Source organism: Bolinopsis microptera, chromosome 6 (assembly GCF_026151205.1).
Source record: "Bolinopsis microptera isolate Bmic1 chromosome 6, MBARI_Bmic_1.0, whole genome shotgun sequence".
In the NCBI taxonomy this organism is placed as follows: Eukaryota; Metazoa; Ctenophora; class Tentaculata; order Lobata; family Bolinopsidae; genus Bolinopsis; species Bolinopsis microptera.
The window spans coordinates 608037-633587 of NC_087077.1; the positions used below are offsets into that span (position 1 = coordinate 608037).

At 38.8% G+C, this 25551-nt stretch overlaps 2 protein-coding genes across 5 annotated transcripts in view; both read right to left on the bottom strand.

Annotated features, from left to right (window-relative positions):
* Positions 1 to 680: 680 nt before the first annotated feature.
* On the bottom strand, positions 681 to 9490 carry LOC134817067 (ammonium transporter 2-like). 3 transcript variants are annotated; one of them, XM_063826158.1, is made up of 11 exons: positions 9340 to 9490; positions 6996 to 7086; positions 6262 to 6372; positions 5950 to 6133; positions 5655 to 5783; positions 2660 to 2760; positions 2335 to 2437; positions 2111 to 2202; positions 1767 to 1938; positions 1500 to 1650; positions 681 to 1240 (listed from the first exon to the last, which is right to left on the bottom strand). In XM_063826158.1, exons 1-11 carry the CDS (start codon positions 9484 to 9486, stop codon positions 1076 to 1078), a joined length of 1446 nt encoding a protein of 481 aa, XP_063682228.1. In that variant the 5' UTR covers positions 9487 to 9490; the 3' UTR covers positions 681 to 1075. The 3 variants fall into 3 exon arrangements, with proteins under 3 accessions (XP_063682228.1, XP_063682230.1, XP_063682229.1); XM_063826160.1 differs by lacking the exon at positions 9340 to 9490 and adding an exon at positions 8583 to 8617 and having other exon boundaries at positions 988 to 1240; XM_063826159.1 differs by lacking the exon at positions 9340 to 9490 and adding an exon at positions 8521 to 8559 and having other exon boundaries at positions 988 to 1240.
* Positions 9491 to 14391: 4901 nt separating this feature from the next.
* The window catches only part of LOC134817224 (protein flightless-1 homolog), a 30376-nt gene continuing 19216 nt past the window's right edge, over positions 14392 to 25551 (bottom strand). The window contains exons 11-33 of one of the 2 annotated variants that reach the window (XM_063826358.1): positions 25356 to 25496; positions 25016 to 25172; positions 24782 to 24891; positions 23911 to 24105; positions 23709 to 23810; positions 22934 to 23070; positions 22263 to 22459; positions 21774 to 21912; positions 21489 to 21639; positions 21180 to 21328; positions 20976 to 21067; positions 20627 to 20730; positions 20458 to 20478; positions 18508 to 18628; positions 18168 to 18293; positions 17705 to 17903; positions 17453 to 17580; positions 16664 to 16795; positions 16310 to 16443; positions 16002 to 16126; positions 15755 to 15857; positions 15486 to 15585; positions 14392 to 15271 (exon numbers count right to left, since the gene is read on the bottom strand). In XM_063826358.1, the coding sequence (XP_063682428.1) occupies positions 15162 to 15271; positions 15486 to 15585; positions 15755 to 15857; positions 16002 to 16126; positions 16310 to 16443; positions 16664 to 16795; positions 17453 to 17580; positions 17705 to 17903; positions 18168 to 18293; positions 18508 to 18628; positions 20458 to 20478; positions 20627 to 20730; positions 20976 to 21067; positions 21180 to 21328; positions 21489 to 21639; positions 21774 to 21912; positions 22263 to 22459; positions 22934 to 23070; positions 23709 to 23810; positions 23911 to 24105; positions 24782 to 24891; positions 25016 to 25172; positions 25356 to 25496 (2973 nt within the window). In that variant the 3' untranslated portion in view covers positions 14392 to 15161. The remainder of the gene's footprint in view (positions 15272 to 15485; positions 15586 to 15754; positions 15858 to 16001; positions 16127 to 16309; positions 16444 to 16663; positions 16796 to 17452; positions 17581 to 17704; positions 17904 to 18167; positions 18294 to 18507; positions 18629 to 20457; positions 20479 to 20626; positions 20731 to 20975; positions 21068 to 21179; positions 21329 to 21488; positions 21640 to 21773; positions 21913 to 22262; positions 22460 to 22933; positions 23071 to 23708; positions 23811 to 23910; positions 24106 to 24781; positions 24892 to 25015; positions 25173 to 25355; positions 25497 to 25551) is intronic. The other variant, XM_063826359.1, reaches the window with a different exon arrangement.

Sequence of the window (25551 nt, forward strand, 5' to 3'; positions counted from 1 at the left end):
TTTTTATCGTTATCATATTGAACACTGTTTACAATTAGTTTATGACAGTTTATAGCAACTATTACTAGAACATAAAATATTGAAGAACTAGGAATTTCTATTTATTTGTTGACATGTTTTATTTACAGATTTATTAAATCCTTTAAAAGAGTTTATATTAACTTTATTGTACATTGTACACCCAGATTAGATTTATCATTATATACTAGCCCTGTATCATTTATAAGATTTGACATTTAATTGGCAATATGTCAATATCAATCAATGTTTACCATTTTGTGTCAATGATCAATCACTATTCAAAAGAGTTTTAATTTGTGCCAATCATGAAGTCACAGATGCCTCGCAAAAGGTCTACTTGGCACTAAAAACGTAACACGCGAATAAGTTTTTGCGATAGTATCGGCGCAACATATACGCGCGTTACGTTAAATTTCGCGCGCCGTTTTGGCTAAACCACATGAAAATAGGCATAAAACATGTGGTCGGCATTTGGACGGCACATCGAAATGAAATTAAGAGTTAGACCCGGAAGCCATAATATAGCAATCTCTTAGGTTTTTGTTGAATAGAGACGGAAGACCCTCTGATATTTTGATTGCGCTGAACCTTGATACAGTTCATATGTGAACGACCCCTAATGATATCATAACACATTAATGAAATACTCCATTGCTGATTCAAAATTATAAATCAAATTAATTACAGTGATACAAATTACTATACACTATTATAGCAAGGAGGTATTTAACTGCGTAGGCAGAGAACAATAACTATCCTTTGAGTACATATTGAAAACGATCGATAAAATTTGAAGAAAAAGATCAATTCAATAATCCAAAAGCTGATAACGTTAATACTTTATTTATGCTAAAAGAGACTAAAAATCAAATTAGAATTTCAACAATTTCATAAATATTCGATCAAGTATAAAAAAAGTTCCTGAAGTTACGAAAAAACGTATTTATCTGAAATGGGTTCCAACAGCTGTGCGCTTTTTACAAATAAATTAACACAACAACGATATTATAAAATTATTACTCAAAGAGAAAATCCTGAATAGTAAAATGGTAATTCAGCAGGTCCCATCCCCATGAGGCATCCCAATTCTAGGACTGGCATGTTTGACGTCATTGAACAGTTTTGATCTACGACTCTTCATGTCATTATTGTAGGCCGGTCCCTCAAATTCAACAATATCTACTCCGTGTCTTTCACTCTCAACCTTTATTCTGAGTATCTGAAATTTTCATGTCATAAAAAAGAGTATTGAGTTTCATGTGAATGTGAATGTTATGAGTATAAGTCTTTAAAAAGTGACTCAGCACTGAAAACAAATTAATCAGTACATTTTGAGATAATACTCAAGGTCAACACTTTAATTTTGGTTCAAGGTTTAAAGTTTGAGGTGTCCAGTTTTAAGTCTAAATTTTAAAACACTCTCTCTCTTTAAATTTGACTAAAGTGTTTAAAAGTTACAGAAAGGTAGTGCTACATACCTTGCATTGTCTGAGAATGAAGCAAGTGGGAGTAACGATAGCAGTAACGTAGATTATTGTCAGAAGTGTCAACAACACGTTACTACCTAGGTACTTCCATCCTTCACTGCATCCTGTGAATACACCACACGATTTGTACGCATACTTCAACCTTAGGGAAGATATAACTCGTCAGATTAATTTATCTGGGAGACTTTTTTAGTGAGAGAAGTAAATACCACTTTTAAAAACTTTAACTTGAAAAAGTTTCTGAATGCTGTAACATACCCCTCGTCAGTGTTTAAGACTGTTTCAGCGAATAAAGGAGCACTGAGAGCACTCCAGACACCACATCCTAAGTGTACCGCCACAGCATCCACTACATCATCAATCCTGAACCTCCTCATTAGCTTTGACACGACCATCACTATCACACCTCCCAGCGATCCTATCACAATGCCTGCATAATGCATATATGCATATATGAGTTTTATTCAAATGTTTAACAATTCTTGACAACAACAAAAAGTAAAAAAGCTTGTTTTACATTTATAATTTTTATCCTGACTGTCTAAGAAAAGTTTAAAAGTAAAAAAACAGTATAGAACATTGACAAGAGCTACAGCACTGACCAAAGTAGGGTTTGATGACAGAGCAGCCGCTAGTACTGCATACTAGTCCGGCTAAGATACCGTTACACAGGTCGCCCGGCTCCGGCAACTTCCTGCAGGTTTGGAATTTAGTTTATAAAGTTGATAAAGCTTATACAGTGGAGCTGATTTTAGATTTCTATTCAGAGCAGTTTTGAAACTCAATCAAAATAAAGTTTCAGTGACATGATGAGAAGATTACAAACTTTCTGAGGCCAACGGACAGGGCGAGGTAAGTAGCCCCACTAGAAGCTGCGCAGATTGTTGTGTAAGCTGCTATATTTCCCATTAGAGATTCGTTACTTGCCGCTGTAAATATAATGTGATCGCTTTAGAATATAATATTAGAAGTAATTATAAGAAAATAGTTATCAGGGAACCACAAATTATAAACATGCCTGTCCTCGTAGTAATAGTAAGTGGTGATCACAAGTACTGCGCCAGTATGAATTATAACTCTTCCTCACGATACATCGAGCAAGCAATTAATATTGAGAAATATAACCGATCATTCTAAGTAAAGAAACTGACCGGCTAAGATAGCAGGTCCAGCGTTGAAGGCGTACCAACTAAACCACAGAACGAACATACCGAACACGATGAACGATTGGTTTTGTTTCGGCAAATCTTTCCTGGAATGTTGTGGGGATCAATAAATGTGATATAAAATTCCACAAAAATATCGAATATAAGAACAAAAACGAAACTTGAAGACTACAAAATAAAAATAAATTGTATTACAACAAATATTTAACCGCCTATTCTTGTTAGTTAACTGAGTTTCTATTAAATCCCCTTGTCTCATTTATTGAATTATTTATCTATTGAGACATTCTTAATGATGATTTTAAATGCGGCCCAACCCCTTTATATTACAACTTATGATATATCATAAGTCGTACTATAAAGATATATATACACCCCATGGCCCATATATATATATATCATCTCTCCAAAATTCCAAATGTTACAATCATTGAATTGCCTGCTTAATGGACAATAGGTAAGCTATGGATTTAATGATATACCAAAGATAATCGTTTGGAAGAGAGGTAAGGATCGACGCCGAGCTCAGCTTCAAAAAGTGAATATTCATAAAGTATAACAGACTAACAGAGCACTTGTTCTATAAAATGGCACATTTTCCTTTCATCTATATCTTGTTAACCAGACTATATTCTACAAGATCTTTAGCCCTACATTATTTGCCAGTGGCATGGTTTCCCAGAGGTTGCCACACTACTCGGGGGATCGAGCAGCCCTATTGGTTACATTATAGCTGAACAAATTCTGGTTGGACTATAGTGTTGTCACGTGGGTTGACGGAGAACCAAGAGAACTCAAAGCAGTAGATAGAGGATATCTCAATAGGTTGCCGGTTTATGTGTGTAATACAGTAGAGAGCTGGGACTTGAGCTATCGTTCCATCATTCATGATACACGAGGCGGCCTTCGTGGACTCTCACTCGGTCCTTAACATTTAACCAAATAATAATTCGTTTATTTTTTTAATTGGTTGGCACATCAATATCATGATATGATACATAAATGTTCATGTACCAGGAATTATTGTTCTTACGATAACAAACTTTACATTTTCTCTTTCACAGGAACATTTAGCAATGTTAATGTTTCTCTTTGTTTCTTTTAGCTTCGTCCCCTCACTACATACTGGTTAGTGGTACACATTTATCGTTATCTTTTCAATTCATTAGTTTTTACTGTCGATAACGTTCACGGAAAAAAAAACGAAATCACGTCATGGTTCATAAACATGGGTTATGATAACTACATGCTCTAAAACGTTTCTTGGAATTCCTCGGATGCTGCATGAACATTTTATAGGTGCAAAATTTAAGCTCAATAGTCGAGTTTAGTCACTTAATAAGTTTAATTACTTATTACTGGACGAACCACCTCTGTTCTGATTTGCGCTGGTTAAACCTTATTTTGACATTTCAGCACTAAGGGAGAGACTAGTTGGTGAAATAATACCAGTCAGTGCTAAACAGTTCAAGACAAAGGAAAATAATGAAGATGAGTATGCCGCTATATTCTCGTTAGACTTGGACATGGAAACATCGTCTCATGCAGTATCAAAAGGTGTTGACGGCCGGCCCTGGTTTAAGTTAACCTTTGATCAAGTGCACTGCGTTGAACAAGTGATTAGGTATCCTCTTAAAATAAGTGGTTATACCCTGACCTGGACCTGCTCTGAAACAGAATGCATCTGCTCAGGTCACAACTACTGTAACAGGTACAACCTCACAGTGTTTACAGAATCTTCTAATGATCTCCATTCAGTATCTAACTGCAAATACGGGGACAGGTTGAAGATAGTGAAAATTAGTGGCACCCGTGAGCTGAGCGTGCCTGAGATATCAGTTATCGGGAAAAAAGGTAAGATATTGTTACTTCTAGTAACAATACTACTAGTTCGTCGTGTTCAGATCAATAAATTAAACCGAGATGACTGTTTACTACAGTTTTTTTCTCCAGACTACAGAATTATAAAACCCCCCATTTCAGTTGATCACTCTCCTAAATGTGTCATTCTCAACTCAACATGGAGGAATGTTGTGACGTCACCACAACTACCAGTTGAACAAGGTACAGTGATATCCTTCACTTGTGATTTAAACTACGCCAACCATGGAGGAGACGGAGCAACTTGTCAGGAAGGAGTTATCGTCCAAATAGACACGCCTCCTGATTGTCGTGGTGAGTGGGACTATAAATTTCAAATTTAAGTTGTAAAATTCTTGCTTCAAAATGGGTTTAATTTTGGATTTAAAACGTTTTAGAACTACTCAGTAATGAGCAATTTTTTAATTGAACAGTATTCGAGTGAACGGAACCGTTGTGAGGAGAGTAGCTACTTTTGTCATAACGAACGTATGATGATATAAATAATAGGTTTTCATTAACCTCTGGATTATTTCAGTTGAAGTATCAAAATATGAAACCTCCAACTCAATATTGAAAGGTTCTGAAAAAGGTTCGTAATTTGTGTTTTGTTAGATCTCAAGAAATGCAGGAACTGTTTCTTCCTCACGATAGGGCTCGTAACAGTTGAAACAGTTTTTACATAATACTATAAACTAAAATTATTCGTTTCATGGTGAAATAAAGATACACGACATTATTAAGTTTCGCCAATATTTTTAACCATGAAGGAGTTTTTAAGATTTCAGAATGATACTTCACTGGAAAGGACCTGTTGAACGGGTAGCACGATTAGTGCAGCTTTCAGAATCAACATTAAACATTAGTCATGTAGTGATGTAGTGAAATGTTGGGAGCGAAGATCAGACCAAATATCTTTGAAAGATATTTGGTAACTCAGATAACGCCACAGTATATGAATATCTCAGAATTAAATTAATTGCGTGATATTTCCTTATCAAACACTGGTAAACTACCAAAAATAAAATGGACATTTTCAAATGAACCAAGACATCCACTCCTGTGATCTAATAAAATTTCACAGAAAGATCCACAGAACTTTGTAATGAAGTTTACTCACACAAAGTTTCCCTTCCTGTCAAGACGGTGTTGTCGAGGACCGACAAAGAAGCAAGCAACTATAGAACACATTCCTGCACAGGTGTGAACTGCAATACCTCCCGCATCGTCAAGAACTGGGGCTATCAAACTGTGGGGGACGTTTTATTAGTGCTGGACAGAATTTACAAATTATAACTGAGTTTCAGTTAGTATAGTGAAAAGTTCGAAAGTATTAAGTTATGTTTACAAAATAGTGCAGTTTTCAAGTCTCAATATTGTTAACTGTTCAACTTAAAGTTAATGAAAATACCCACCTATTGGGATTAAGAGCACTAGCCCAGCCAGTAGGACTCCAAATCCAGTGTGTGATAACAGGGTAGAGTAAAGTGGATCCTATGATAGAGTACACTCCGTACGCCACAAGTTGGGTCCTCTCCGCTATCGCACCAGCTACTATTGTAGCAGCTGTTGCACAATACGACCAATGGTACACCCAACCTATAATTAATTATACGTGAACTCATTTACTTTTTTAATAATGAAGCCAAAAGCGAAAGTGATAACTTCACAATGTGAAGATCAAAGCAATAACCAAACACCTGCTGTATTATAGTATATTATAGTACCTGCTGAAGAGTGGTGGATGTCAGAAGCGTTTTGGTTGGAGCTCAGAAAAAAGTTTGTTGATCCAATCAATCCTCCCGATGATGATCCGTCTCCAAATGCAAATCCAAAACCTGGGTTTAGAATGCTTTATTCGTATACACTCTACATATAAAACGTGAATGTGATAAAATTTAAAAGCTAATATTATTAACAATCTGATTTCGCTCTTTTGAGTGGGTCAATCATATAATTGATGTTTTGGGACAAGTGAGAGTCTCCAGACTCTCCACTCAGTTTTAAAAACTGAGTGGAAACTCTCACTTGTCCCAAAACATCAATTACATTACATAATATCATTGAAACAAAATCAGTTTTTGCCATGAGACCACTTTAGCTGAACTAGCAGGAACCCGTCTAACCCTAAAGTGGTGTCAAGACTCAAGAGACTAAAATAATTATTACCTATTTAATTCGCGTTTTTGACACCACTTGGGGGTCAAAATTTTGGGCTCTAAAACTCCTATTTCTTGGCCAATTTTTTATTTTTTCATGCTGATTTGAAGGCCATTAAAGCATTTGACCCAGTCAAAAAAGTTTCAGTTGTATATCTTTTACGGTTTTTGCGGAAAGTCGTGTTAAAGTTGATGCCATGGTGTCAGTAAAATGGCACGGAACCATATATATGTACATATATACATATATATATCGTCTCGCTTTATATATAGTGAGATGACATCAGCTACATTGCACTTACCAACTGCAAAGTACATGATAGCTGATATGATCATATCTACCATGTTTTTCATCAGGATACTTTTAGTAAACTGTACTCTCACTGACCCCACCTGAAATAGGGAGAGTTACCAGGTTACCAGGTTACCCACCTGAAATACAAGTAGTAGATATATAGTAACACCTGAAATACAGACCAATCATCTTTAAAGTGTGTTATATGATTGAACGCCCTAACTTAACCCCACCTGAAATACAGACCAATTATCTTTAAAGTGTGTTATATGATTGAACGCCCTAACTTAACCCCACCTGAAATACAGACCAATCATCTTTAAAGTGTGTTATATGATTGAACGCCCTAACTTAACCCCACCTGAAATACAGACCAATCATCTTTAAAGTGTGTTATATGATTGAACGCCCTAACTTAACCCCACCTGAAATACAGACCAATCATCTTTAAAGTGTGTTATATGATTGAACGCCCTAACTTAACCCCACCTGAAATACAGACCAATCATCTTTAAAGTGTGTTATATGATTGAACGCCCTAACTTAACCCCACCTGAAATACAGACCAATCATCTTTAAAGTGTGTTATATGATTGAACGCCCTAACTTAACCCCACCTGAAATACAGACCAATCATCTTTAAAGTGTGTTATATGATTGAACGCCCTAACTTAACCCCACCTGAAATACAGACCAATCATCTTTAAAGTGTGTTATATGATTGAACGCCCTAACTTAACCCCACCTGAAATACAGACCAATCATCTTTAAAGTGTGTTATATGATTGAACGCCCTAACTTAACCCCACCTGAAATACAGACCAATCATCTTTAAAGTGTGTTATATGATTGAACGCCCTAACTTAACCCCACCTGAAATACAGACCAATCATCTTTAAAGTGTGTTATATGATTGAACGCCCTAACTTAACCCCACCTGAAATACAGACCAATCATCTTTAAAGTGTGTTTTATAATTGAACGCCCTAACTTAACCCCACCTGAAATACAGACCAATCATCTTTAAAGTGTGTTATATGATTGAACGCCCTAACTTAACCCCACCTGAAATACAGACCAATCATCTTTAAAGTGTGTTATATGATTGAACGCCCTAACTTAACCCCACCTGAAATACAGACCAATCATCTTTAAAGTGTGTTATATAATTGAACGCCCTAACTTAACCCCACCTGAAATACAGACCAATCATCTTTAAAGTGTGTTATATGATTGAACGCCCTAACTTAACCCCATCTGAAATACAGACCAATCATCTTTAAAGTGTGTTTTATAATTGAACGCCTTAACTTAAAGTTAAGCATGAGATTTCAAAAATCACAAAATAGTTACGTTGACCACCGTCTCAGAGTGTTTCTAGATCTAACTCAGGGTATCTAAAAACTACAAAATAGTAATTAGGCTGAGGAGTGAGGATGCTGCAAACTGTTCAAATTGTTTTAAAAATAAAGTATTTATATTGTATAAACTACTGACAGTATCCAATATATACCCCCTGAGTCAGTACTCACCTCTAAGAAAGTAAAGCCCAGCTGCATGAGTATCACAACACTAGCCCCCCCCCCCCACTCACCTCTAAGAAAGTAAAGCCCAGCTGCATGAGTATCACGACACAAGCCCCCCCCCCCCACCCCCACTCACCTCTAAGAAAGTAAAGTCCAGCTGCATGAGTATCACGACACTAGCCCCCCCCCCCACTCACCTCTAAGAAAGTAAAGCCCAGCTGCATGAGTATCACGACACTAGCCCCCCCCCACTCACCTCTAAGAAAGTAAAGCCCAGCTGCATGAGTATCACAACACTAGCCCCCCCCCCCCCACTCACCTCTAAGAAAGTAAAGCCCAGCTGCATGAGTATCACGACACAAGCCCCCCCCCCACCCCCACTCACCTCTAAGAAAGTAAAGTCCAGCTGCATGAGTATCACGACACTAGCCCCCCCCCCACTCACCTCTAAGAAAGTAAAGCCCAGCTGCATGAGTATCACGACACTAGCCCCCCCCCCCCCCACTCACCTCTAAGAAAGTAAAGCCCAGCTGCATGAGTATCACGACACAAGCCCCCCCCCACCCCCACTCACCTCTAAGAAAGTAAAGTCCAGCTGCATGAGTGTCACGACACTAGCCCCCCCCCCCCACTCACCTCTAAGAAAGTAAAGCCCAGCTGTATGAGTATCACGACACTAGCCCCCCCCCCCACTCACCTCTAAGAAAGTAAAGCCCAGCTGCATGAGTATCACGACACTAGCCCCCCCCACTCACCTCTAAGAAAGTAAAGTCCAGCTGCATGAGTATCACGACACTAGCCCCCCCCCCCCCCCCCCCCACTCACCTCTAAGAAAGTAAAGCCCAGCTGCATGAGTATCACGACACTAGCAGCGCACACTAGCTGGTAATGTTTCAGATACAGTTCCTGTGACTGGACATGACTTTTCCACAACTTGAACTCCTCCATTTCCACGTAATTAGAATCCTTCATCCTGTTAGCTGTTAGTGTTAAGGTGAGGAGAGTTTGTTGAGAAAAATTGTGCATAATTTGGACTAAATATGGGCGTGGCTGTCCCGCGGGCACCGGTGGGCACCCGGAATCCGGAACCCCCTCAAAAGTTCGGTCACAGGCCCTAGTTTGTGACCCCCCCCCCCCCCCTTTAAGTGAGGAGAGTTTTTTGACAGTGGAGCTGCAGATTACTATTAGAATATTGAGCCAGATGAACAGAGAGGAATGTGGAAAGGAGAGTGAAAATATGTACTATGTAGTATGTAGTATGTACTGCAGATTCCTTTGTAGACTCCTTACAACATTCTACAGATAGAATAACATAGTGTTAACATATCACATGTCTGACGTATGTAATGTGTGGAACACGAGTGGACTAGTGAATTACGATTCGGCTGACCGTAAAGAACCTCAAATCTTATTAATATTTGAGCTCGAAAAAAGTCAAGACATTAAGGTTACAAATAAATTCAACTGTAAACCACGTATAGCCCGCGGGCTATACTAGTTATTATTATTGTGTGTTCACTCCTTTCAACATAGTAGACTGGAGCGTCTAGTCTGGGCGGGCTTCAACACTATGCAGCTTAGCAGGGGGAATAATCAAATTTTAAACTGCCTTCATAACACTAGGCGAGAATTATATGAATAGTTTGAATACTGGCGAGAAAGAAATTCGCTTGTGCAATCGTTAGTTTGGATGATAAATCTATGTTGAACTTAATGCCCTTTAAATCCTTGTATCCCATTATACTCAAGCATCTCTGCATCATGACAGTTAAATGAAATATACACACTTGTAATATGCATTATGCTCAAGTTAAAATATTTCAATTTAGAGCTGGAGGCATGTTCCGATGTTTAGTGCTTATCCAATAATAATAATATATCTTTGACGCACCCATGATATAAATATATCTAATGCATTTGCAATGCCACACCTAAGTGTTAACAAATGCATTAAAAGTGAAAGTTCAAACGTTCCACACAAAGTCAAACATACCTTATTATTGATTATAATGTCTAATATTGCCGGCTCTTATATTAACTAATTGCATCTCAATTCTTCTTCTTCGGAGGCAATTTATGAAATCGATAAAATCAATAAATGCTTAACTTTTTAAAATTCTTATAGGATGTGGAAAAATATATGATTTCATGTATTTTGAAATTGTTGCATATTTATTGACAATTTATTAAAATCATACAACTGAGTGCCTAACGATGTGAAACCTAAATAATCCTATTCTTGATCTGCCAAGATCTGACAAAATATTATGTACTGTGCTTAGTTGAGATTAAACTATCGATTCGAAATTCAACAACTAATAGTAATATAAAGATCGCAAGGGGTCGTTCACATAATACGACCGACATGGATGGTTATATATTGTAATTATATAATATATATTCATCAATCTCTCTAGCTCTGATCTCGATATATATTTACAAATCTCCATCATGATGATGGAGATTTATAAATATCTCCGGGATTTCGACGCGGGATCATATTATCACTCAGCCCGGCCCGCTGTTAGATAAACATCTCAAGGTGATATCATCCCGCCCCGGAAATTTGCATAAACCCGGCCCGCTTTTTAGTCGTAACTGATGTTTATCATTCAATTCTCCGACTTACAATAATCAATGATACTGCTGATTATAACTCGATAATAGTAGAACAGTTAGACGCGCGATCACGTGGGCGCGTCACGTGCGTACCACTTGCCACCAATAGCATACGCCGAGTCTATACCACGTGACACGAAAGCGCACCACGTGATATGAAACATCGTAACCGTCCACTTCTTTTACACGCAAATTCCTGGGAACGTTGCCAAAGCAGCTAATTCTTGGAATTTCTCCAACGCGTGGCGTGAGAAGTTGGCGACTAGCCAGCTACCCTTGTCCGTGCCCTAAAAATAGTATTGTTTTGCTTGCTCTCCTTCCAGATCTTGTTCCTACTAACGTTCAAGCTATTGCTCCACTATGACAGATCGGTTTGACATTCAGATTGATGAACTGCTTAGTATAAATCCCTTGTCGAAATCGCCGGAGATAATTATAATCCATAAACACTTCACGCTCAGGGCTAAATAAATGTAATCCCTCAGCTGGCGCTTCGGGATTACATATTAACACAAAACTCGTGCGCTGCGCGCACTCGTATGTGTTTATCAGATCATCCCGCTAGCGCGGGATGATCTGTTATATAAACCCTTTGCGTGGCGGGTTTATGTTATTGTAAATATATATCGAGAGATTGATGAAATTATATGAATGAGCGAGGCAAATGGCCGTAGTTGTATTTCTAATTCTAAAGAACAGCTAAGAAACTAAAAAATCAGAATTAAACAAAATGCTACAGATTTGTAGGGATTAAATAATGTGCAGAATACAATGACTCAGATCCTGGCAAACACGCGCTTACTAATTTAACGACCACTGCTCCTTTTGGGTGTTGTCCACATAAAATACGACTACTTCCTGTGTACCTTGGGGAAACTATAGCTACTAAATGTTAAATTTGCACAGATATTGGGCAAGATTAGCCTGAAATTATCGTCACGTACATTCTGAAAACCAATTGTAGAAACGGTATGATATCACGTGACAGAAGCAATTGCGGTCCCTGCTCAATGATAGCACGTGCAGAATACCAAACGAAACCTGAGATGGTATGTTTTATTTCTCTGTTAGGATTCAGGAAGTAAAACATGCACGACGCACGTGCAGGGTTACAACCAGCCACCAGGAGAAACTATCGCGACAGTCAACCCAAGATCAGCGGTACTGGTATAAGTTTAGAATCTTTAGATGGACTATAATCATTGATAGTCCATCTAAAGATTCTAAACTTACCAGTTTATAAGCACTTGATAGTATCAAGTGCTTATAAACTGGCGCACAAATTATTAGGAACGACACGGAATTATTAAAGTCTAAACGCGATCACAAAAGGTTAATTACACGGATCTGTACTCATGTTGGAGCTGCTACTAGAGTAGAGTTGAACTTGAGACTTTTATTGCGTCATCCTTCAAATCATCAGTGTAACTGTAAACGCTGTGTTACTTAATATTACATTATATACGCTTATTAAATGGGGGCCGAGTAGCTTGTTTAGTAGCAGTGACATAACCAGGTCAACAGTCAGCAATCAGCATTACGGTCAGAGTTGAAAATAAATCTTATGACAGCAAATGAGATAAGCCACTCCCAGTGATATTTTTCGCACTTTAAATTTGACTGTTTATCTATAACCTAATTGCTCGACGATGTCGCCAACATGCAACAATTTTATTTTGTCTTTCTTTATAACTTAAATATGTCATACTGAAAGGTCCCCTAATACCAACATGTTGAATGTTATACAATATATGTTATACAATATATATATATATATATAAAGCCTCCAATTTTCTTACCTAGAATAATATTATATATATATATATATATATATATATGTTACAATGTGTTATACGAACTCGAAGCTGCACGGTTCTAGGAAATAGTTTGGTTGGAGACTTGTTACTATTATATATAAATATAATCAATTAATATCCACTATTTACTGTACTTACAGTTAATATTAGTATGCAGTTTAATATTAACTGTAAGTAATAGTAGCCCAAGAACTCTAGAAGTGGATGAACACCGTTATATTCAGAAACTAAGAACTATACGTCCATTGGGGCTCAATGCCGTGGACCCGTTTGGGATTCCATTATTGGATTTATCTTAAAGGTTTTCCATTGCATTGGGGCACAAAAGTTATGTTTTTAAAAATATTCATAGGTATCGTTTTTAGTTGTGTCATTTCATTTCCAATGTTACACTTAGTAGGAACTGATATTAACCGAGTTTCTGATTCAGGATGTTACTGAAGATAGTAATGAAAATGTTTTAACACCTCAGTACTGTGTTTTACTACAGCTCAACCTGCTCAGTCTGACTATTTGGGAATTTAAACTCTTGAGTATGCAGTTTATATAACATTAACATTGATAATCTGACGATCTGGTGGCTACTGCTGGTCTGCTGGATTTACTGGTTGAAAATGCAACTGCCCTCAATTTTATACAAAAATAAATCCAATTAGAAACAGAGAAACGGCGAAGACTGCATATTAGGACGCAATGAAACTACCGGACCACGATGTATGGGGACATGCCACCCCATGGCAACATTAAATATAAGATCACGGTTTATTACATGGTTGTAAGATTACGAGTTAAGAACCACTGGCAGGTGGAAATATTATTCTAGGTAAGTTGGAGGCTTTTTCAGAAGGTCGTAAGACTAATAGTAGTAGAATCAAGCATAACGGCTCACGGCAGGTGCAATAGTAAGAACTGGTCAGCGATTCAAGCGTGATTATATAACTCCAGCCACTATTAAAGGACTTTAAAGATGCAATAATTTGGAAAAGAATTGCAGTTGGTACGGTACTGGAATTAGGGCTCGTCCCCATGGTTACAGGAGTACAATCCGTGAATTGTCAAACGGCTCAAATTCGAATGCTGGAAATGCTAGGAGAATTGTAGTCGAACCTCTGTAACGATCCTTAAATCATTAAGCAGCAAATTAAAAACACCTGTTTTCTCATCACTACCAAGTCTGGTGTTTGTTAAATTATCGCTGAAAAATGCAGCAAAATACCTTGAATTCACCGCGAAACCAGCGATTTTAAAAAGGATTTAAGAGCATGGCTAATCATGAAACAGGTGGTGTCACAGCATTTAGTCCACTAATTAGTACTTCGGCGAGGCAGATCGACAATTTGGCTTTCGGTGTACCTATCAGGTTGAAATACGTGTGGGCAAAAATTCTATGTCACTATTATTTTTTCAGCTTCCCAAAAGTGGCAGAAATCAAACAAATCGATTCAAAATTTTTGTCAAAATTTAGGGGATAAAAATCATTTACAATAATGATGACATTAGTAAAGTATCCGACTTGATTTAAAAGTGCTACAAAACTTCTTTATCTAATTCTTAAAGGGTAAGTAGAAAGATAAAGATAGAAATTATCTACTATACTCCCACGACAAAATGTAATAACTGTGAGTATGAGTAATATGCGTAATAATTTATACCCATCTAAACCCAGAAGTCAGAATTGGACACTCAGCACTCTTTCTAGCGAGTTTCGAGTAGTTTGGTGTCTCTAAAAGGGAGATCAGATTTCGGATTATACAATACGTTAATCAAATCACGTAAGGTCAGTTATATTTACAATTGCATCAATATTCAAACGTATTAAATCGTATTAAAGAAATGTGAACGCGAAATGTAAATCGGTAGCTTAAACTTTTGAAACCCTGAGAACATAAAACAACAAATACGGTCATCATGCTAATAACATTGTTAAGAATAAAATATGCTCGTTTACAGCATTGTTAGCTGAAGGTTCGATTATTCATTTTATCAATTAAGTGGGGTTTAGAAACGTGTTATGTCTTATCAAAAATAAAATGAAGTCCGAGCAAGTAATATTATGTTAATCTGTAGATCTTCATAACATTCTATCCGCTTCCACAATCCATAATTCAGTGTCCCATAATCTTATCAAAATGATCATTTCTTTCAGTGCCATTGGAGTTTTTACTTTCGTCCTCTAGTTTTTGTCACTATCGTAACTCTTCTCGTTTCAGTTTAACTAGAGGTTTTAGTTCGGGCTCTGAATGGACCCCACCCGTGGAACAATTTTATGAACTTCAAGTTTTCTTTTCCTCTTCTTACGATTGAGAGTTTTCTAGCCTCCCCTGAAACAAACGAAATGTTTATATCCCCCCCTTATATTATGTATTAAGTATGTTATTATGGTATACATGAAAGAAGGCAGCTTGTTTGTCTACAATACCTAAGTAGAAAGTCCACTTAATGTGAACAACGGCTTGTAAAAAAGATGATTCGCGGATTATTCATGAGTTGACTTGAACCACGTGTTACAACGTCATGTCACATGAGATTAATTACCTGAGAGGTCCTGGATGTGCTGCTGGTAAAGCTGAGCTGATTTGAGAGCAAGTTTTCTCTCTACGTCACTACTCTCCTCTCCTATCCAAACAAACACGTCCTGTAAAACAATAAGTTAACTAAGTATTAGATGAAAATGAAAGAGAATCAGTTAGATATCAGTTATATATACGTCATGTAGTTTATATTGTAGATGTTAACAGTAAAGGAAAATACGATGGTAAGTAAAACTAATATAATCCAAGGTGTATTATATAATAGTTACTTACAGTTCCGCTGTCTAGAATCATCACATCTTCGTCCGACAAATCATCTTGACAGAAATCAGAACATTTCTCCGACACTGCAAAGTATCCTCTCTCATTGGAGCACCTGATGAGTATTATTTGGATTTACTTTAGGATTTTAACCAGGTTTTTGTACTTCAATTCATTTGATTTATTGACCGATGATTCAAATTAAAGTTGTAACATTAAAGCAGTTCGAAGCGTCCACCTTCCGGAACAGCATTACTACCTGAAGAGTCTGATAAGAGCCATCCAGTCAGCATTAGTGTCGTACTGCCTTCTTCCTCCTAGTGCCGACCAGAATATATCGGGCTCGTTTGTACCTTCATACAGAACTGAAACTGTGTCCACATCCTGTGGGAAAATGCAATGTCAGTAAAAGTGTTAGTGTAACGGTGGGGGGGGGGGCCGGGGGGGGTGTAGTGTGCTCTTGTTGACTGATACTTCAAAGTTAAATATATATCCACAAATTCAGATGAAAATTTCAATGCAATTTTTTTTTGATTTTTCAATAACTTGTAAGTATCTGAATCTCACATCGAATGCCTCTTTGCCTATCTCAATAGAAGCGTTCATGAGTTCCTCCGAGCTCCTACTACCTATCCACACGTAGAGGATAAAGCACATTTCACCATCCTTTTCAGCTGGAACTTTCAGCATGTAACAGAAACCTGGCATTTAATGAATTAAGGAAACAATCTAATAGATTAATTTTTATATTAAAACTTGCCAAATTTCCTGATATTCATAGTGGACGCTACTTTTTTATTGTTTGGTACCGCAAGTATTGGTCTTTTATCTATTGTAATAACTCGTATGATCTCATGCTACGTTTTATGACGTCACAGACCGCGTCACAATACATGCCATGACGTCACAGATTTATGTTACCTGAGTTGAGCAGGAGAGAAGAACACCCAATCTCCACACACCGTTGAGCCAGGATATTACCGTTCTGTCGGACCTGGTACAGTCGAGGTCGAGGATGGGGAGACTCTGGGTCGTTGTTTGCTGGTCTTTTTCCTGAGAAATGTTAGTGAAGTTAGTCGCTTAGTCGGTTTAAGAACGATAAAAAGGATACATAGAAGCCGAGAAGATTGCATGGCAGTATAGAGTAATCAAATCCAAGAATTTGTATCATAAATCACAACCAACTTGCACCGCCTACCCATAGTAAGCGTCTTCTATAAGAGACAATTACACTTTGCTTCGATTTTTACGATATCTATAGATTTATTAAAGATATTGAATATTTCTCCGGAAAAGGTGAGTGCTAATAACTAATGATAATAAAGCAAATGTAATCTTGAGTAGGTGAGGTAAACGTAAGAATTGTGCATTTACTTTTCAAATAGCAGTTTTTCTTCAGAAAATGTTATATGAGATGTTTTGTGGATTTCACGATTATCGTACTTGGTCTTACAAATGCAAACTACATAATCTTCAAGGAGGAGCTTTAAGCTAAAACCCAATATTGTAAAGGAAGTTGAAATGTACTTCTCAATTTCAGATTAGCAATGTAGATTACAGAGTTGTAGACGGTATAATTTGTCAAAACAAAGGCAGAGTCTTCACAATTGCTTGCTGATATACAGCCCGCAATTGCGAAGATGCGAAATAATGTTAAATTATGTATGCTGGATTTTCCACGAGCCAATTTTAGTGGACATAAGTAATTACCTTTGTGAATCATGAATTGACCGTTGAAGTAAGATAGAAACTTCATATTCTCCTGCTGTTGATAACAACGTTCGTCTTCAACTGGCATCTTTATTCCTATCTTTTCTCGGATCTTTGAACGGAACGAACTGTGGGAAGGCAAGCTAGTTTGAACGTTAGTATAGTTTTTAACTGTTTGATATCTGCTTTATAAATTCAGTCTGAGAAGTTATGGACACCCCTCCTTATCTGGGAAACTACCACACTGCCAACCTGAGGGAATACTGGGGCCAGCACACTTTACTGGCGTCCCGGCCCTGCCAGAAGTACACCCGGCACACCAGCGCCTCTTCCTCTTCCTCCTCCTCTTCCTCGGACCCTCCTTCTTCTCCTCCATTCTCTCCTTCCTCAGTAGTCTTCTTTTTACCGGACGACGTTTTCTTCTGGAGAATCACGTACTGTTCTAACAGATCTGTACAGTAAGAGAACGATGTGAGAACACAATATGTGAGAACACAATATGTGAGAACACAATATGTGAGAACACAATATGTGAGAACACAATATGTGAGAACACAATATGTGAGAACACAATATGTGGACCTTTTAAAACAAGTCGCTATTAAGTTTTCGGCAAACGACATAATTTGAAATCGAACATAAAATTACAATAAAATTACAGAGTTTACAGTGATTACCAGTAATATACAATTACGGAGACTAAAAAATGGCTTACCATCGTTGAAGTCGGATATGAACATCCAGTAAGTACAGAGGAATATGTAGCAGTTCTCCGTGTAAAAGTGGCCTTGTTCTCCGGCGGGGAGGCGGGTGTAGTTCTTACCCTCCATCACGAAACAACCTGATGAAATATTTAGTTATCCACGTCATTAATTAGGGTTATAGGTCATTAATTAGGGTATGTATGGAATATGTATAGAATATGTATAGAATATGTATGGAATATGTATGGAATATGTATGGAATATGTATGGAATATTGCCTATTGGTCAGGGTGATGGTTGAACCATCCCTAGCTCGCTGTTACACTTCTGAAGAATCGCAGTGTAACTCACTCATAGTTTCGAGGTTCTCTTTCCACTGCTCCCTGTAGTCGGTACAGTCAGTCTGTGACATGGGTGGTTCTCTCTTGATGAACAACGCCGTTAGATCAACTTTCATTTCACCCTTTCCGTCCTGCAGGGGAACACTTTACATAGTGGGCCAAGATAGCCGACACTTTAAGATTAGTTCTAGGTGATGAAAATTGGTAAGGTTTGAATAAGAGTAAATATATTTGTCAATTATCGTTCACAGTTTATCGGTTCTTTTGCGATAGTCAAAACGCGACAACTAGCGCTGGATGGCGACAACTAGCGCTATCCAGCGCTAGTTGTCGCCATCCAGCGCTAGTTGTCGCTATCCAGCGCTGGATAACGCTGGCCAGCGCAAAATATATATGTTCGATAATTGTCGCTATCCAGCGCTAGTTGTCGCCATCCAGCGCTAGTTGTCGCCATCCAGCGCTGGTTGTCGCTATCCAGCGCTAGTTGTCGCTGGCTATGCGACACTGTCGCACGCGATAGTTTGCGATGGCCAGCGCAACTGGCCATCGCAGAAAACAGTTCGATAACTAGCGCTGGATAGCGACAACTAGCGCTGGCCAGCGCTGGCCAGCGCTAAGCGATAGCCAGCGCTGGCCAGCGCTGGCCATCGATATCCAGCGCAAAATTTTTGCGCTATTACTCGTCAGCTAGCGCTAACCAGCGCTAGCCAGCGCTAGCCAGCGCTAGCCAGCGCTGGTTAGCGCTAGCTGACGAGTAATATCGCAACTATATTGCGCTGGCCAGCGCTGGCTGACGAGTAATACTAATATCGAGCGTGCTAAATCACTCTACAGTCGATCTTCGAGATTGTTCTAAAAGGGCCCCCGATGGTTGTGTCCAACTTCAATCGATGTATTTTCGGACGCTAATTCCGAATCAACCCCCATGGGCCCATGACATAAGGTTCCGGTTAAAATGCTCTCCTGACGAGATATTGGCGAAAAACTGTACATGTATCGATCACGTGATATGACCGTATAAGGAAGTTAGTCTAATTTCTCGTTATTGTTAGGGTTTCAGCATATGTTTTTGTTAAGGATTGGGTTAGGGTTAGGGTTGGGATCAGATTAGAGGGTTGGGGTTTCGAAAAGTCGTTCAGAACCAGCTAGAGTCAGAGAATGGGTTAAAAAAGGCACGTGACAGTCAAGTGTAAAGTGATTAATCATCATCCGAGTAATATCGCAAGTATATGATTTTGATACATTGCGCTGGCTAGCGCTGGTTACCGCTGGCTAGCGCTGGCTAACGCTGGATAGCGACAACTAGCGCTGGCCAGCGCTGGCTAGCGCTGGATAGCGACAACTAGCGCTGGCTAGCGCTGGCCAGCGCTAGCTGACGAGTAATAGCGCAAAAATTTTGCGCTGGATATCGATGGCCAGCGCTGGCCAGCGCTGGCTATCGCTTAGCGCTGGCCAGCGCTGGCCAGCGCTAGTTGTCGCTATCCAGCGCTAGTTATCGCTATCCAGCGCTAGTTATCGAACTGTTTTCTGCGATGGCCAGTTGCGCTGGCCATCGCAAACTATCGCGTGCGACAGTGTCGCATAGCCAGCGACAACTAGCGCTGGATAGCGACAACTAGCGCTGGATGGCGACAACTAGCGCTGGATGGCGACAACTAGCGCTGGATAGCGACAATTATCGAACATATATATTTTGCGCTGGCCAGCGTTATCCAGCGCTGGATAGCGACAACTAGCGCTGGATGGCGACAACTAGCGCTGGATAGCGCTAGTTGTCGCCATCCAGCGCTAGTTGTCGCGTTTTGACTATCGCAAAAGAACCAGTTTATCTTGTTGAGGAAAATTTACACTTTTATTAATATACAGAAAGTGTTTTAAAGAAGGTATGTAAAAAATAAATAAAAACTCCCGAACAAATCACAAGCTCAACTCAAAATCCCAGATTTTCCACTCCACTTACCGCCACTTTCAAAGTTTCAACCTACGAACATGCAAATCATATTTCATTCCAAAAAGTTAATCAATATTTACAACTCAACAAATTCACATCTAGATCATGCAACAGTATATGCGTTCTCGCTGAAGATCGGATTAAATCTCACGAAATATTTCCTTGTTTTTGAACTCACTGTGTTGGCAGCTGCAATGACTTTGTCGGCCGCACGTGTGAAGTCGACTGCTACGATATCGTCCCACTTGTGGAAGAACGACCTGAACATAGCACTTTCTACACCTGCAAAACATATCGTTAATTATTTTTTTTATAATTTTTTGCCAACAAAATTTGGTGGTGTAGTGGGAGGATCATAACCATTTTCAATATTTGGGGAAGTATTCTATGCCATTTGAAAGCCGATATGCCTTCAGCATAAGCTAGCACTGACACCCGGACTCGACAGAGTTAAATTCCAATCCAAATTTCACGGGCATACATTTGAAATAATGTAAGCACCATCCTCTTAACGATATAGAACTCACCTTCGAAGCAAGTGTTGACAATAGCAGTAGCAGGTCGCTTGATCATCTTCAGTATCTCTATGCTGAGTTTAGCGGCAGCAGCGCGTAACAACCTGGCAAGGATTGGAGATTATTTTTGACTACGAGGTTCACTGCTTTATTAGCTCTTGGTTATTGAGATTTGTGTAGCTTCATACAATTTTTGGTAAAGAGTAGGAACAGTACCTATCACTATGAGCTCCGACCCACACAAATACGTCAGTGAAGGAGTCAAGAAGATAAACCCTCTGTGTCCTTAACATCTGCTGCGTCATTGGGCGGTTCACTGAAAACTCCAGTTGAGGTAGTTCTAGGTAACCAACTCCTAGGTGAACCTGGAAGAATTGACACACGGTCACGTGGTGCAGTGGTATCAGCACTCGCCTCGCGAACCAGAGGTTCACAGTTCGAATCTGTTAAGGGACACTCTCTGGACAATTTTAAAAAATTTTCGCCACTAAATAAACTAATACTACGGGCTATCGGTTACAGTACCTCGTAAAGTTTAGGAGTAGGAACAGAGTAAGCGTCATCGTAGTCCTCAACTTTCTCGCCAGCAGGTTCAGATATAACTGAAGCGTCTCCCTCCAGCATGCTGAAGAAAAGCTGCTGCTTCTCTGATTCGTACTTTGTAATAACAGTTATCCTGTTGGTTCCATGTTTAACTCGGAAAGTAACAGGGTGTAGTTCCGACAATTTTTAGGAGAATACTTAAATATGACACACACTGTCCTTGCTACAATTTTGAAATCAGCAAACGATTCATATTAGTCATCTTACTTAGCCTTGTTCTTCCTCTCTAATTTGTTGATCTTCTCCGCAAAGAGGGTTGCTTTCTTCTGCTGGGTGAGTTTGCTGAGTTTCCCAAACCACACTACAATATCCATACCATCATCCAGCAGGTAGGAGTGTCTGTGATCTGGAGGACAAATCATTGTCACGTGACACATGTGTTAATATGTGTTAATATGTGTTAATATGTGTTAATATGTGTTAGTATGTTATAACAAGCTATTGGCCAGCTGTGAAATAACACGCAAAAACCTCAGGCTCCTCCCTCCAATGTGTGGCCACAAAAACCACAGCCAGCTCAGATAGAGACATAAATATATAACATTAACTGACTGCTAATATGAACCGGTGATATGTACAGAGTCTCCTAACTCAAAGAAACCACATTTACAGAAACCACAGTTAGTTCGAAGAGAAAGACACACAACTGTTTAGTCATAATAATGAACTGAGTGAATAGTGAGGAGTAATATTTACCTATGGAGTCTACGTGTATCTCTACTGGCTCGAGAAGCACGTTGTTCTGACCGTGACACTTGTATAATCTCTTAACGTAAATAGTCTCCTCTACTTGGAAGAAACCACTTTCACTACCACCTTCTAACACCTCTATATCACCGTCAAAATATAGTATAAACTCGTCTGATTCGTCACCTTGCTCTTCTCTTGTCGTCCTGAATAAACAAGTTTAAAAAAAGATGGAACCTGCTAAAGAACTGGTTGTAAGAGGAGCCTCTGTCACTTTATTTTAGAAAGCCAGCGGTCACCACTTATTGAGAAAGCAATATACTAGATAAAATGTAACAATAATAATGTAGGGGTCTTGAACTCTAAGCTGTTGAAAATTTAATGTCCCTTGAAATTTAAATTCTTCAAATTCTTACTAGTAGGGCAGAGCAAAATGTGATGAAATTTTCAAAACTATGTAATAATATACAAACTATATAAAATAATAAAGCACGAGTTAATTAGCAGGTATTTAAAACTCACGGGGAAAATAAATATGATATATGTGTATAATATAAAAAAAGTATTACTTTTCTTAAATAAAAAGGTTATAGTAACCAATAAATAGTAACTCCTCACTAGTAACCAGTCACTAGTAACCAGTCATAGTTACCAGTCACTAGTCACTCCTCACTACCTACCTATTATCACAACCGAGCATGTTTCGCAAGTGCACAGCGTGGATTGCAGCGCAGGCTTTCTTGTCTATCTCGCATTTGGCTCCAATCCAAAAGTGGATGTTGTACTGTAGACCGGGCAGATTGTCCCTCTGATTCGCCTGGAGAGGATAATCTGATAAAATGCTGGAATCCTACTGAACAGAAAGCTTTAGACAGGTTACATGTTATATACACTAAGCTTTAGACAAGTTACATGTTATATAATACAAACAATACATAGGTAGGTGAATACACTGTTACAGGTGGAATGGGAAGAGTCGAATATCTTTTTTTTAAGAAGTTAGCTTCTTGACTGTTATCAAATATACAGTGATTAGTGAAGCAGTGACTTTTATCAGCAAAAAAAAGATTCGACCAATTGAGAACAACGGTTATTGCTCTTCAGCTTAGAAAGGAAAGAGTATAAAAAGTAGTAGTGCTTTGATAATAGCAGATTTAGATATAAACTTAGGTCTTAGAGCCTATAATGGGCTGCATTTATAACAAAGAAAAGGGGGTTGTTATAGATTCCACTCAGATTTTTAAAACTTTTACCGGTCTATTGAATTCATTAAATGATTTGTTTATTGTTGAGGGTGTCTAACCTTATAGCTGGAAAATGACCATTGCTGAAATTATCTTTATACATTGTTTGAATGACATTTTCTCATCAATACAAAGCCTTAAAACGTCTATTTCGGGATTCCGACATTTCGACATAACTTCCCTCATACTAAGAAGAGAAGTAGCCACTTACATGAAGGATAATGTAGCAGTCAGTCTCGTAGAATCGCCCGACAGCATCATCTAGCAGCAAAGGCAGGAAGTTATCTATCCTCCACATATACAGACCTTCCTCCTGAAACACAAGGAAAGTTTTAATGGGAGCAATACCAACCACAACCTTTGAGTTATGGGAAATGTTGCCAATCTTGAATCTCATTACAGAGTCAACTAACCTGTCCAACTGAACCGTTTACAACTTCAGGGAACAGTTCCGAGTAATCCAGCGCTGGTTTCGTCAGAGCATCCGTCCACTTCTTGTGTTTTATCAGCTTTCTCTCCTCGTCCTCATTCTCATTCTTGTTAAGTCTGGCTCGTGAAGAAAGGTAGGTTGACACGCTTCCCGAGTCCTCCTTATACTCAGACATACCCTGAGGAGAGCCATGGTCACAGGAATAGAAAACATTATTACAGATAAGGTAAGGGCCGGGTTGTCTCAGACATACCCTGAGGAGAGCCATGGTCACAGGAATAGAAAACATTATTACAGATGAAGTAAGGGCCTCCTTATACTCGGACATACCCTGAGGAGAGCCATGGTCACAGGAATAGAAAACATTATTACAGATAAGGTAAGGGCCGGGTTGTCTCAGACATACCCTGAGGAGAGCCATGGTCACAGGAATAGAAAACATTATTACAGATGAAGTAAGGGCCTCCTTATACTCGGACATACCCTGAGGAGAGCCATGGTCACAGGAATAGAAAACATTATTACAGATGAAGTAAGGGCCATGAGGAGAGCCATGGTCACAGGAATGGAAAACATTATTACAGATGAAGGAGAGCCATGAGGAGAGCCATGGTCACAGGAATAGAAAACATTATTACAGATGAAGTAAGGGCGGGGTTGTCTCGACAATGTTTACACGTAGGGACTGCCCAATTTAGTTAAAGCTATAAAATGTGACCGAGAAGTTTCATCCGCACTTGATATTATGAATCACGGAATTCTAGAAGTTGTATTGAATCAAGCTTTTTAGCCGAATACGAAGGTTTAAATACTGAAGTTAATTAATTATGAACACATAAATGTGCCATGTTTACCTTGAGGAATTTACTGCTGTCTTTACTGCTACCCTCTTCCTCTCCTTTAAGTTGAGCTTGTTTTATTCTCAGTCTAGCACGGAGTTTCTTCCTTTCTGCCTCTTTATCTTCTGGAAACAACAGGCGAATAAATGCCAGATAAAATAAAACATACACATAGCTTCTAGTGTTAAGATTGATCATCCCTATTAGCATAGAAACATCGTCTATTTTATCTAAAGATCTAGTTCTTACTCTGAGGCATTGTCTCGGCTGAAGGTTTAAGTCCGGCAACTTTTCGTTGGTTGTAGAGAGAAAAGTCCACATTATAAAACTCAGCTCCACTTCCCTTGACTTCCGGCGGAGGTTTATCCGGCATGACCAGACTTGGGTTATCGTCTGTATTCAGGTTCTGGAGGAGGAATTCAAATCTTAATGACAGAAACCGTTTCTTTTCGTGTATTGAGTATTGAGGCTGTTTTTAATGTTTAGTCGTGACCCCAAACTGAATTAATGTTTGAGTTTCGACGAAAGAAAAAGAAAGAATTTATCGTCAAAATGTTTACATAATTATAAAAAGTGAGTTGTCTCTGACCTTGAGTTGTTTAAGTTCCCAGATGCTGGCTGGAAGAGCCACCAACTGATTCCCACTCAGGTTCATCTGCTTGAGACTATTACATTTACATAAACTGTCAGGAATGCAAGTCAGGAGGTTGCGAGCTGCCATGAACACTTCCTGAAATGGAGAAACCAATTACCAGGACAGATTAACTGAACTATATAGTATATAA

Excerpts from the sequence above, each read along its gene's own strand:
- LOC134817067 (XM_063826158.1), bottom strand. The coding sequence starts at position 9,486 with ATGAAGGATTCTAATTACGTGGAAATGGAGGAGTTCAAGTTGTGGAAA. Across the intron at positions 7,087-9,339 it reads TGGGCTTTACTTTCTTAGAG|GTGGGGTCAGTGAGAGTACA; the intron begins GTGAGTGGGGGG and ends TCCCTATTTCAG. Across the intron at positions 6,134-6,261 it reads CATCCACCACTCTTCAGCAG|GTTGGGTGTACCATTGGTCG; the intron begins GTACTATAATAT and ends AATTAATTATAG.